The sequence below is a fragment of the Scyliorhinus canicula genome, chromosome 10 (assembly GCF_902713615.1).
Source record: "Scyliorhinus canicula chromosome 10, sScyCan1.1, whole genome shotgun sequence".
In the NCBI taxonomy this organism is placed as follows: domain Eukaryota; kingdom Metazoa; phylum Chordata; class Chondrichthyes; order Carcharhiniformes; family Scyliorhinidae; genus Scyliorhinus; species Scyliorhinus canicula.
In genome coordinates, this window is record NC_052155.1 from 185035844 (window position 1) to 185049272 (window position 13429).

The window sequence follows — 13429 nt, forward strand, 5'->3', positions numbered from 1 at the left end:
AGGGGTTTTGGCGGGAGAGGAGAGATGGGGGAGGGGCTGCTGTCTCCCCCATTGGGGGGAGGGAAGGGGAGGGGCTGCGGGACGGGGAGGAGTTTTGGCGGGAGGGGAGGGCTGGGGAGGGGGAGGGATGGGGGAGGGGTTTTGGCGGGAGAGGAGGGATGGGGAGGGGCTGGGGTAGGGGCGGGGGTGCGGTAGGGGGAGGAGGGATGGGGGCGGGGCTGCGGGAGGGGGAGGGGTTTTGGCAGGAGAGGAGGGATGGGGCGGGGCTGCGGGAGGGGGAGGGGTTTTGGCGGGAGAGGAGGGATGGGGAGGGGCTGGGGAAGGGGCGGGGCTGGGGGAGGGGTTTTTGGCGGGAGGAGGGATGGATGCGGGGCTGGAGGGAGGGGGCGGGGCTGTGGGAGGGGGAGGGGTTTTGGCGGGAGAGGAGGGACGGGGGAGGGGCTGCAGGAGGGGGAGGGGTTTTGGCGGGAGAGGCGGGATGGGGCGGGGCTGCGGGAGGGGGAGGGGTTTTGGCGGGAGAGGAGGGATGGGGCGGGGCTGGGGAAGGGGCGGGGCTGCGGGAGGGGGAGGGGTTTTGGCGGGAGAGCAGGGATGGGGGCGGGGCTGCGGGATGGGGGCGGGGCTGCTGTCTCCCCCCCCCCCCGGCCGGGCTGAGCTGAGGTGATGGCGGCCCCGGGCTGGGAGTTCGATGATTCCGTGTTCGGGGCCTCGCGGGACAGGCGGCCGGGGGCAGGGCGGGAACCTTACCGAGCCCGAGTCTGCCAACCGGGGGTGAGCGTCTGGAAACTACCGCGGGCGGGGGGCGGGAGATATATGGGGGCGTATGGGGAGGGTAGGGGATATGTATGGGGGGGCGGGCAGGCAGGGGGATATGGGGGGGGGCAGGCAGGGGGATATGGGGGGGGCAGGCAGGGGATATAGGGGGGGCAGGCAGGGGGATATGGGGGGGGCAGGCAGGGGGATATGGGGCAGGCAGGGGGGATATAGGGGGGGCGGGCAGGCAGGGGGATATGGGGGGGCAGGCAGGGGGATATGGGGGGGGCAGGCAGGGGGATGTGGGGGGGGCAGGCAGGGGGATATGGGGGGGGCAGGCAGGGGGATATGGGGGGGGCAGGCAGGGGGATATGGGGCAGGCAGGGGGATATAGGGGGGGCGGGCAGGCAGGGGGATATGGGGGCGGGCAGGCAGGGGGATATGGGGGGGGGCAGGCAGGGGGATATGGGGGGGGCAGGCAGGGGGATATGGGGGGGGCAGGCAGGCAGGGGGATATGGGGGGGCAGGCAGGGGGATATGGGGGGGGCAGGCAGGGGGATATGGGGGGGGGGGCAGGCAGGGGATAGGGGGGGGCAGCAGGGGGATATGGGGGGGGCAGGCAGGCAGGGGGATATAGGGGGGGCGGGCAGGCAGGGGGATATAGGGGGGGCGGGCAGGCAGGGGGATATGGGGGGGGGCAGGCAGGGGGATATGGGGGGGGCAGGCAGGGGGATATGGGGGGGCAGGCAGGGGGATATAGGGGGGCAGGCAGGGGGATATGGGGGGGCAGGGAGATATGGGGGGCAGGGGGATTGGGGGGTGGAGAAAGGATTTGGGGGGCAGGGCAATCATGGACCAGATCTTTTAAATAAATTATTCTATTTTCCCAATTGAGTGTGAATTCAGCATGGCCAATCCACCGACCTAATAATTTTAAATAATAATCATTACTGTCACAAGTAGGCTTACTGCAATGAAGTTACTGTGAAAAGCCCCTAGTTTGTCACCGGCGCCTGTTCGGGTGCACAGAGGGAGAATTCAGAATGTCCAATTCACCTAACAGCACGTCTTTTGGGACTTGTGGAAGGAAACCGGAGCACCCGGAGGAAACCCACGCAGACACGGGGAGAATGTGCAGACTCCCCACAGACAGTGACCCAAGCCGGGAATCGAACCTGGGACCCTGGAGCTGTGAAGCAACAGTGTTAACCATTGTGCTACCGTGCTGCCCACAAATGTGTTTCTTGATTAAAATAACATCATGATCATTATTATGTAGCTTCCCCATAAATGCGTTTACACTCTTTGGCTCCAACCACTCCTGCTGGTAGCCATTCCCACATTCGCACTACTCTCTGGCCAAGTAAGTTTCCTCTGAATTCCCAGTTGAATTTCTTGGTGACAATCTTATGCTGACGGTCTCTAGCTTCCCTATGAGAGGAAACACTCTCTACCCATAGCAAAATCTTTCAGAATATTAAAGACCTGCATTTGGTCACCCCTCGGCCTTCCCTTTTCAAGAGAAAAGAAACTCCACAAATTCATAATTTCCTGATAGGTACATTACCTTACGTTTCTGATTTAATCTTTGGAAGTCTTCTTTGTCCCCTCTTCAGTGCCTCTGTATCTTTTTTTATGAGTGGTACGCAGTGCTCCAGATGTGATCTGACAAAGGTTCAAAACATAACTATACTTTTCCCTTCCCTCTAAGAATAACCCCCCCCCCATGTTAAAATTTAGTTTTAAATCACCTTGTTAACCTGTGGGACAAGGTTTTGTGATTTGTGTATTTGTACTCTTAGTTCCCATTTAGATTCCTATGGTCCCAAGTAATATGTAACCTCATTATTCTTCTTGCCAAAATTTACTACGTCACATTTATCTACGGTGAAATTTGTTTGCCAATTATTTGCCCATTTTGCAAGTTTATTAGTGTGCGTTTGCAATTTCTCTTTATTGACCATCTTTGCAATTTAGCCTGGCCAATCCACCTATCCTGCACATCTTCGGGTTGTGGGGGTGAAACCCACGCAGGCACAGGGGAGAATGTGCAAACTCCACACGGACAGTGACCCAGAGCCGGGATCGAACCTGGGACCTCAACGCTGTGAGGCAGCAGTGCTAACCACTGTGCAGCCCATAGATTATCCTTCAATAACCGGTGCTTTTTTTTTTAAAGAGGAGGGTGTGTTTGAATGATGAAGGTCCGTTAGATCTCATGCCTTCAGAATACCAAACCTACCATAGCTTAGTTTTAGCTAAATGTGCCCAGTGTCCTGACCTCGACTCCCATTCCAGCAGTTCATATGTTGAAGCAACACAGGAGTAGGCCATTCAGCCCATCGTCTCTGTGTCAGCACTTTGAAGGAGCAGTCCAAATCGTCCCCAGCTCTTTCCGCATAGTCTGGGAAAGTTGTCCTTTTCACATATTAATCCGATTCCCTTTCCAAGCTTTCACTGGAAGGAAGGTTAATGTGCCAGTTACCTTAAATCCGTTTCTGATCTTCCTGCCAGTAGAAGTAGGTTTTCCTCATTAAAACTCTTGATAATTTGGAACACCTCTATTATATTTTCCGCTAACCTTTCTCTGCTCTAAGGAGAACAATTCCAGCTTCTCCATTCTTTCCATGAAATTGATGTTCCTTACCTCTGGTAACCATGCTAATAAACCTCCTCGGCACCCTCTCCCGACACCTTGACCTCCTTCCTTCCTAAAGTGCGGTGCCCAGAATTGGACATAATACCCCAGCTGAGGCCTCATCAGAGATAACAGCTCTCCGTATCACTGTTGCTGTTGACTGTCCTCTCTGTAAAAAAAACATTTACTCATCAATTTGACATTTTTAGGTGTCTTCTGGTTGATGTGGAAAGTTGTCAGCGATTTCCATATCACAAATCCCACTTGAATCAGTAACTCTGCAGTAGATTCTTTTTTAAAAAATGAATCCTACATTGAATTAAATCTTTATTGCCCCTGATGACTTTCAGTGGTTTTGGGGTGAGATCTGCACGGATGACGATGTGGAGAAGCTGACTGCACTGAAGTTTCGGGGCGATTTGGCATTCAAGTCTCAGGATTATCAGGTATCTAGAAATCTGGAGGGTTTGCCCTGACCAAGGGAAGATCCTGTAACATTTTAATGCTTCTCAAAAGCCTCTGGGGCCTTGTTTATTTAAAACAGTGGACTTAAGAGATGTAAAAAGGACGCGGTCTTCTCGATACCATTGCCAGAAAATCTTGTGTTGCATCGTCTACAAAGTCTTCAATTCTGGGGGGAGAATGCATACTTTGTTTGCAGATGTACTTTTTATTTTAAGGCGCCCTTTGGCTGTCTCGGGTTTAGTAATAGCCTAAAAATATATCATTGCAAACGGCCACTTGATCACACAGATACTGGATAATGCATGCCCTGCCACACCTTTTCTTTCCCAGAAAGCGTTGTGCGAATATTCCAGCAGCCTGTCCCTCGTTCCGGAGTCAAATATAGCTGTCAGACGAGATCTACAGGAGGCCCAAGCTCGCTGCCTGTGCTTCCTTGGCAGACCTGAAGATGCCTTGGACATAGCACAAAAGTGGTTAGTCTGAAATTAAATTGCGTGGCGTTATGAAAATACATGGTTATCAAAAAAATACTGTTGTATGACAGAGTACAGAAGTGTCCAGCTGCAGCGCCGTGGGAGCACTCTCACCTCTGAGCCACTCGGTCAGGGGTTCAAATCCCACTCGCAGTCCAGGCCAACAGTCCCAGTGCAGTACTGGGGGAGTGCTGCATTACCGCAGGCGCCTCCTTTCAAATGATCCATGAAACTGAAGCCCCTTCTCCCTCTCAGCTGGGTGTCAGGTATTTCCATGGCGGCTATTTTGAAGGAGAGCAGTGTTTTTGGTCAATATTTATCCCTCGAGCAACTTCACCAGGAACAGATTATCTGGTCATGGTCACGTTGTTGTTTGTTTGAGGGAGCTCGCTGGGCACAGATCGCCTGCCATGTTTCTTGCATTACAACAATACCCTCAGTACTATGTTGGGGCGTCCGCCTTTCTGCATTCCAGGTCCTGAAGTGGGGCCGGAACCCACAGCATTGTGAGTCAGGTGTGAGAAGGCTTGTAAATGGCATTTCCACCAGAAAATACTGCTTAAATAAAGACACCAAATTAAAGCAAAAGGGTAAATTTAAATAAAATGAAAACTTTGGAATAATGTTCAGGAAATGCAGTTAAGGAAATATGTGATAATTCCTTGAAAAGGAGAAATTTCCCTGGTTACAAGAAAGAGCAGAGGGAGCGCAATTATTTGGATATCTCTTTCAAAGAGCCGCCACAGGCCTGATAGGCTGAATAGCCATCTTCTGTACTGTATGCTTCTATGATACGGTGGCACAGTGGTTAGCACAGTTGCTTCACAGCTCCGGGGTCACTGGTTCGATTCCCGGCTGGGTCACCGTCTGCGCGGAGTCTGCACGTTCTCCCCGTGTCTGCGTGGGTTTCCTCCGGGTGCTCCGGTTTCCTCCACAGTCCAAAGATGTGCGGGTTAGGTGAATTGGTCATGCTAAATTGCCCTTTGGGCCAAAAAAGTTAAGTGGGGGTTACGGGGATAGGGAGGGGGGCGTGGGCGTGAGTAGGATGCTCTTTGTAAGAGCCGTGCAGACTCGATGGGCCAAATGGCCTCCTGCAGTGTAAATTCCATGACGATAATGTGTTGCAGATAAGACTAATATTAATTACACGACAAAGTTAAGTCGCATGCACTCAGCTCCTTATTTATTTCTGCTTATATTAAGAGCTTGGACTTTTCCTTATTTTCGATTCTGTTATTTTCATTCTGTCACCAGAGAGCGGAAGTAACCAACACAGACCATCTCACCACGGTTCTTAACCTCGATATTCTGATCTATCGGAATGCCGGAAATCTGTCCCGAGAGCTCTGCTGTTTGCAACAATTAGTTTCCTTGCACCCTCTCAGCCCATGGTGCTGGAAGAAGCTAGCTGGGTCTTACCTAGGTCTAGCTCAGGCCATGTTACCCACGACAATGGTCTCAGCCTGCAACGATGGGCATTGTTTCAGAATGCCAGAAGAGACAACTGTCGAGACAGAAACATCTATAACCAAAGCTGACTGTGCAAGGCCTCAAAAACAGAGCCAAGATCCTTCTAAAAGGCGGACAGTTTTCCCCAGGAATGCATCCAAGGACGAGAATTCTTATCCAACAGTTCCAAGCAACTTTAAAGAACTGTCTGGAACAGGCAACGTTGTCTCTTTCTATTCAGCGGTTGGCAATAGCATCGAAGTTGATTCCAAAAGTGGGCAGCAGCTGAGGGATCTGTGGCTGTTTGCATGTTCCTCCTTTGTAAGAGCAAGGTATGCATGCAACACGTGAGTAGGTTGTGGTGTCTGTGTTCACCAGGTCAGATATAATAATAATCTTTATTAGTGTCACAAGTAGGCTTACATTAACATTGCAATTAAGTTACTGTGAAAATCCCCTAGTCGCCACATTCTGGCGCCTGTTCGGGTACACTGAGGGAGAATTCAGAATGTCCAATTCACCTAACAAGCACGTCTTTCGGGACTTGTGGGAGGAAACCGGAGCACCCGGAGGAAACCCACGCAGACGCAGGGAGAACGTGCAGACTCCGAACACACAGTGCTGATCACTGCTACCGTGCCACCATGTTGCAGTGTACGCTGCTAGACCCTTACCGAGCCCGTGACCATGATGTAATTTGCCCTGTATGTTGTTGGCAATGTGAGGGCAGCTGCAAAAGTGAACAGAGGGACAATGGCAAGGGAAAGCTGGTGAAGTAAGTCAAATCAAACACACAAAGAAAACAGCAAAAGAAAATTGACCTTTTAATAACAGTTTAAATTGTTCCCTTTCTGGGTCAATTTAATTGCTTTCCATTAACAATGATCACATTATTAGAAAAGATACTAAAGCTATAAAGGTCCAGCCTTTGCTTTCTGTGACAGATTTGATGGGCAATTAATGTACAAATCCAGCAAGCCTTTGAAAGTAAGAGATGAGAAGGAGGTTTGTATGAATCAATAAGTAGAATGGCTACACGGTAGCACAAGTGGATAGCACTGTGGCTTCACAGCTCAAGAGTCCCAGGTTCGATTCCCCACTGGGTCACTGTCTGTGCGGGGTCTGCACGTTCTCCCAAATCTCTGCGTGGGTTTCCTCCGGATGCTCCGGTTTCCTCCACAGTCCAAAGACGTGCAGGTTAGGTGGATTGGCCATGATAAATTGTCCTTAGTGACCAAAGAGGTTAGGAGGGGTTATTGGGCTACGGGGTAAGGGTGGAAGTGAGGGCTTAAGTGGGTCGGTGCAGACTCGATGGGCCGAATGGCTTCCTTCTGTATTCTATGTTCTAAATCAACCAGCAGGTTCTGGAGATTTGCAATTCATGCTGTATCTCTTCAGCCCCTGAATCTGCAAAGTAATTTTCAGATTAATGGTGTATGTAATTAACACATCATTATTCTTATTTCTTAGTCTGTGTGCATACTATAGTCTTCTTTGTTCTCCCCCCCCCCCTTTCTCTTACTCTTTCCTTTTCTCCCAAGCACTTTTTTGTCATTTACGCCTCTACGCTCACACCCCTACACTCACACCCCTACACTCGCACCCCTACACTCCCACCCCTACACTCACACCCCTACACTCACACCCCCTACACTCCCACCCCTACACTCGCACCCCTACACTCGCACCCCTACACTCGCACCCCTACACTCGCACCCCTACACTCACACCCCTACACTCGCACCCCTACACTCACACCCCTTACACTCCCACCCCTACACTCACACCCCTACACTCGCACCCCTACACTCCCACCCCCTACACTCCCACCCCTACACTCCCACCCCTACACTCACACCCCTACACTCCCCACCCCTACACTCGCACCCCTACACTCCCACCCCTACACTCCCACCCTACACTCAACACCCTACACTCCCACCCCTACACTCGCACCCCTACACTCCCACCCTACACTCCCACCCCTACACACTCACCCCTACACTCCCACCCCTACACTCCACCCCTACACTCCACCCTACACTCCCACCCCTACACTCCCACCCCTACCTCCCCCCCCTACACTCACCACCCCTACACTCCCACCCCTACACTCCCACCCCTACACTCCCACCCCGACCCCCCCCCTACACTCAACACCCTACATCCACCCCTACACTCCACCCTACACTCCCACCCCTCACACTCACCCTACACTCCCACCCTAACTCCCACCCTACACTCCCACCCTACACTCCCACCCTACACTCCACCCCTACACTCCCACCCCTACACTCACCCCTACACCCCACCCCTACACTCACACCCCTACACTCCCACCCCTACACTCACACCCTACACTCCCACCCCTACACTCGCACCCTACACTCCCACCCCTACACTCGCACCCCTACACTCACACCCCTAACTCCCACCCCTACACTCCCACCCTACACACCACCCCTACACTCACACCCCTACACTCCCACCCCTACACTCGCACCCCTACACTCCCACCCCTACACTCGCCCCTACACTCCCACCCTACACTCCCACCCCTACACTCCCACCCCTACACTCCCCCCCTACACTCACACCCCTACACTCCCACCCCTACACTGCACCCCTACACTCCACCCTACACTCGCACCCCTACACTCCACCCCTACACTCCCACCCCTACACTCCCACCCCTACACTCCCACCCCTACACTCACACCCCTACACTCCCACCCTACACTCGCACCCTACACTCCCACCCCTACACTCCCACCCCTACCCTCCCACCCCTACACTCCCACCCCTACACTCACACCCCTACACTCCCACCCCTACACTCCCACCCCTACACTCCCACCCCTACACTCCCACCCCTACACTCCCACCCCTACACTCACACCCCTACACTCCCACCCCTACACTCGCACCCCTACACTCGCACCCCTACACTCCCACCCCTACACTCCCACCTACACTCACCCCCTACACTCCCACCCCTACACTCCCACCCCTACACTCCCCCCCTACACTCCCACCCCTACACTCACACCCCTACACTCACACCCCTACACTCACCCCCTACACTCAAACCCAAACTCAACCCCTACCACTCACACCCCCTACACTCACACCCCTACACACTCACACCCCTACACTCACACCCCTACACTCACACCCCTACACTCACACCCCTACACTCACACCCTACACTCACACCCCTACACTCCCACCCCTACACTCACACCCCTACACTCCACCCCTACACTCACACCCCTACACTCACCACACCCCTACACTCCCAACCCTACACTCCCACCCCTACACTCCACCCTACACTCCTACCCCTACACTCACACCCCTACACTCCCACCCCTACACTCCCACCCCTACACTCCCACCCCTACACTCACACCCCTACACTCGCACCCTACACTCACACCCCTACACTCCCACCCCTACACTCCCACCCCTACACTCGCACCCCTACACTCACACCCCTACACTCCCACCCCTCAACTCCACCCCTACACTCCTACCCTACACTCCCAAACCTACACTCCCACCCCTACACTCGCACCCCTACACTCCCACCCCTACACTCCCCCCCCTACACTCGCACCCCTACACTCCCTCCCCCTAACTCCCACCCCTACACTACCCACCCCTACACTCCCACCCCTACACTCGCACCCCTACACTCCCACCCCTACACTCCCACCCCTACACTCCCACCCCTACACTCGCACCCCTACACTCCCACCCCTACACTCCCACCCCTACACTCCCACCCCTACACTCCCACCCCTACACTCCCACCCCTACACTCACACCCTACACTCCTACCCCTACACACTCACACCCCTACACTCACACCCCTACACTCGCACCCCTACACTCGCACCCCTACACTCCCACCCCTACACTCACACCCCTACACTCGCACCCCTACACTCCCACCCCTACACTCCTACCCTACACTCACACCCCTACACTCCCACCCCTACACTCACACCCCTACACTCGCACCCCTACACTCCCACCCCTACACTCACACCCCTACACTCGCACCCCTACACTCCAACCCCTACACCACACCCTACACTCCCACCCCCTACACTCCTACCCCTACACTCCCACCCCTACACTCCCACCCCTACACTCCCACCCCTACACTCCCACCCCTACACTCACACCCCTACACTCACACCCCTACACTCGCACCCCTACACTCCCACCCCTACACTCGCACCCCTACACTCACACCCCTACACTCCCACCCCTACGCTCCCGCCCCTACGCTCCCGCCCCTACGCTCCCGCCCCTACGCTCCCACCCCTACGCTCGCACCCCTACGCTCACGCGCCCCCACACCCACGCGCCCCCACACCCACGCACCCCCACATACATGCACCCCTACGCACAGACCCCTATGCACTAACACACACGCTTGCACCCCTACACATACATGCACACACACACCCCTACACAGTGGTTTGCATGCTGCCTCAAGCTCCAGGGACTCCGGGTTCAATTACAGCCTCGGTTGACTGTCTTGTGGACTTTGCACTTTCTCCCCCCCGTGTCTGCGTGGGTTTCCTCCCAGTGCTCCGGTTTCCTCCCACCGTCCAAAGATGTTCAGGTTAGGTGGATTAGCCATGCTAAATTGCCAAAAGGTTAGGTGGGGTTACGGGGATAGTGTGGAGGCGTGCTCTTTCCAAGGGCCGGTGCAGACTCAATGGGCCAAATGGCCTCCTTCTGCAGTATAAAGTCTATGATTCTATGATACACCCGCACTCATGGTTGCTTGGATTGAGGACAGTTGAACAGGTGGTGAGTAAAATACTCTTATGGTCCATTTCTTGAGAAGCTATGTTCCCTACAATCCAGATGGCACAGTTATCATCAATAACTAGAAATATAATATTATCACCTGGGGTTTGTAATAGTGTGTGTTTTGAATAGTGTAAGCACACACAAGGTAGGGGTAGAACGGTGTTTTGACTCTATGTAAAGACACTTTAGACTAAATCAGGTTACCTCAAAGATGGTTATTGTGAGGTTTTTGTTTCAAAACAGGAGCTCGAGGGATCCAGGAAATAGGGTTTACAGGAGCCTCAGCCCTTAACCTTGTCCAACAGCTTCGAGATTCTTGCTCCCTGTGTGGACGGGAACAGGGACTGCAGGGAGGATGAGCAAACTGACCACAGCACCGTGATACAGGGAGCCGTTCAAGTGGGGGGAGAGAAAATAATTGTAATCGGGGATCGTATAGTTTGGGGCATAGACACTGTTCTCTGTGACCAGGATCGAGAATCCCCAAGTTTGCCTGCCTAGTGCTTAGGTTTGGGATATCTCATCTGGCTGCAGAGGAACTTGGAGTGGCAGAGTAAAGATCCAGCTGTAGTGGTCCATGTTGGCACCAATGACGTAGGTATTTCAAGAAAAGAGGTTCTGCTGAAGGAATATGAGCAGATAGGAGCTAAATTAAAAAGCGGAACGAAAAAGGTAATAATCTCTGGATTCCGACCTGAGCCACAGGCTAATTGGCACAGGCTCAATAAGATTAAAGAGGTATATGCGTGGCTCAAAGGTTGGTGTGGGAGAAATGGGTTGAATTCATGGGACAGTGACACCCAGTACTTGGGAAGGAGGGAGCTGCTCTGATGGGCTGGTCTTCACCTGTGGCGAGGATTAGTGGGAAGCCAGAGGATTGGGAGGCCTTTAAAAACAATAAGGAGAAGAAGAAGAAATATGAATGTAAGCTGGCTAGTAATATAAAAAAAGATAGCAAGTTTTTTTCAATATATAAAAAGTAAGACAGAGGCAAGAATAGATATCCGACCACTAGAAAATTAGACTGGGGAAGTAGTAATGGGGAACAAAGAAATGGCAGAGGAACTGATTAGGTACTTTGCATCAGTTCACGGTGGGAGACGCCAGTGGTATACCAGAACTTCAAGAGAGTCAGGGGCAGAGATGAGTGTAGTGGCCGGCACTAAGGAGAAGGTTCTGGGGAAACTGAAGGTCTGGAGGTGGATAAATACCTGGACCAGATGGACTACAACCCAGGGCTCTGAGGAGATCTCTTTTTTTTTTAAATAATTTTTATTGAAATTTTACAAAATATAACATCTTAACTCTATTAACAAACACCCCAAGAACAATACCCCCCAAACTTCAAAAGCACTTCAACATAGGAAAAGAAACAAAAAAAGCACCCAACAACAAAAGGGAAGGGATAGCACCCGCCACTCCCGCAGACCCATGTACACAGTTCTTCCTCCCCCAATCCAGACCCCCCCCCCCCCCCCCCCAGGTGCGGTGCTGCTGCCGGCCTATTTCCCTACCGTTCCGCCAGGAAGTCCAGGAAAGGCTGCCACCGCCTGAAAAACCCTTGTACTGATCCCCTCAGGGCCAAATTTTCACCTTCTCAATTTAATGAACCCCGCCATATCATTGATCCAGGCCTCCACCGCTTGGGGGCCTCGCATCCTTCCATTGTAGCAACTCCTCCGCCGGGCTACTAGGGAAGCAAAGGCCAGAACCCCGGCCTCTATCGCCTCCTGCACTCCCGGCTCCACTGCCACCCCAAAAATTGCGAATCCCCAGCCTGGCTCGACCCTGGGATCCCTCACGACACCGTCCTTGCTACCCCCCTTCCAAAACTCACCCAGCTGGGCAAGCCCAAAACATATGGGCGTGGTTCGCTGGACTCCCGAGCACCTAGCACACCTGTCCTCGCCCCCGAAAAACCTACTCATCCTCGACCCAGTCATGTGGGCCCTATGCAGCACCTTGACTGTATGAGGCTAAGCCTCGCACAGGAAGAGGAGAAATTCACTCTCTCCAGGGCATCCGCCCACGTCCCCTCCTCAATCTCCTCACCCAGCTCCTCTTCCCATTTACCCTTTAGTTCCTCCACCGCGGCCTCGTCTACCTCCTGCATCACCCGGTATATGTCCGAAATCTTCCCTCCTCCAACTCACACCCCCGAGAGCACTCTGTCCCGTACCCCACGTGGGGGCAACAAGGGGAACCCCTCCATCTGCCGTCTGGCAAACGCCCTAACCTGCATGTACCGAAACATTTTCCCCGGGGGAGCCCAAACTTCCCCTCTAACTCCGCCAAGCTCGCGAACCTCCCCTCCACAAACAGGTCCCTCAACCTCCTAACCCCTGCCCTGTGCCAGCCCAGAAATCCGCCATCAATGCTCCCTGGAACAAACCAATGGTTCCCCCGTATCGGGGCCTCCATCGAGCTCCCCATTTCTCCCCTGTGCCGTCTCCATTGCCCCCAGATTCTGAAGGTAGCCGCCGCCACCGGGCTCGTGGTATACCTCGGAGGGAGCGGCAAAGGCGCCGTCGCTAGCGCCTCCAGGCTCGTGCCCACACAAGACGCCGCCTCCATCCTCTTCCATGCTGCCCCCTCCTCGTCCATTACCCACTTACGCACCATCGCTGCGTTGGCAGCCCAGTAGTACCCACAGAGGTTGGGCAACGCCAGCCCCCCCCTAGCCTTGCCTCGTTCCAGGAACACTCTTCTAACCCTCGGAGTCCCATGCGCCCACACAAATCCCGTGATACTGCTGTTGACCCTCCTAAAAAAGACCTTCGGGATAAGGATGGGAAGGCACTGGAACAGGAACAAAAAC

General features: G+C 53.7%; 1 protein-coding gene across 1 annotated transcript in view; it reads left to right on the forward strand.

Moving 5' to 3' along the window:
• The first annotated feature begins 623 nt into the window (after positions 1-623).
• Positions 624-13429, forward strand: part of zgc:101716 (uncharacterized protein LOC492784 homolog) — a 38961-nt gene continuing 26155 nt past the window's right edge. Inside the window, exons 1-5 of the mRNA XM_038808489.1 lie at positions 624-771; positions 3742-3837; positions 4187-4333; positions 5584-6110; positions 6723-6783. Of these exons, the coding sequence (XP_038664417.1) occupies positions 664-771; positions 3742-3837; positions 4187-4333; positions 5584-6110; positions 6723-6783 (939 nt within the window). The 5' untranslated portion in view covers positions 624-663. The remainder of the gene's footprint in view (positions 772-3741; positions 3838-4186; positions 4334-5583; positions 6111-6722; positions 6784-13429) is intronic.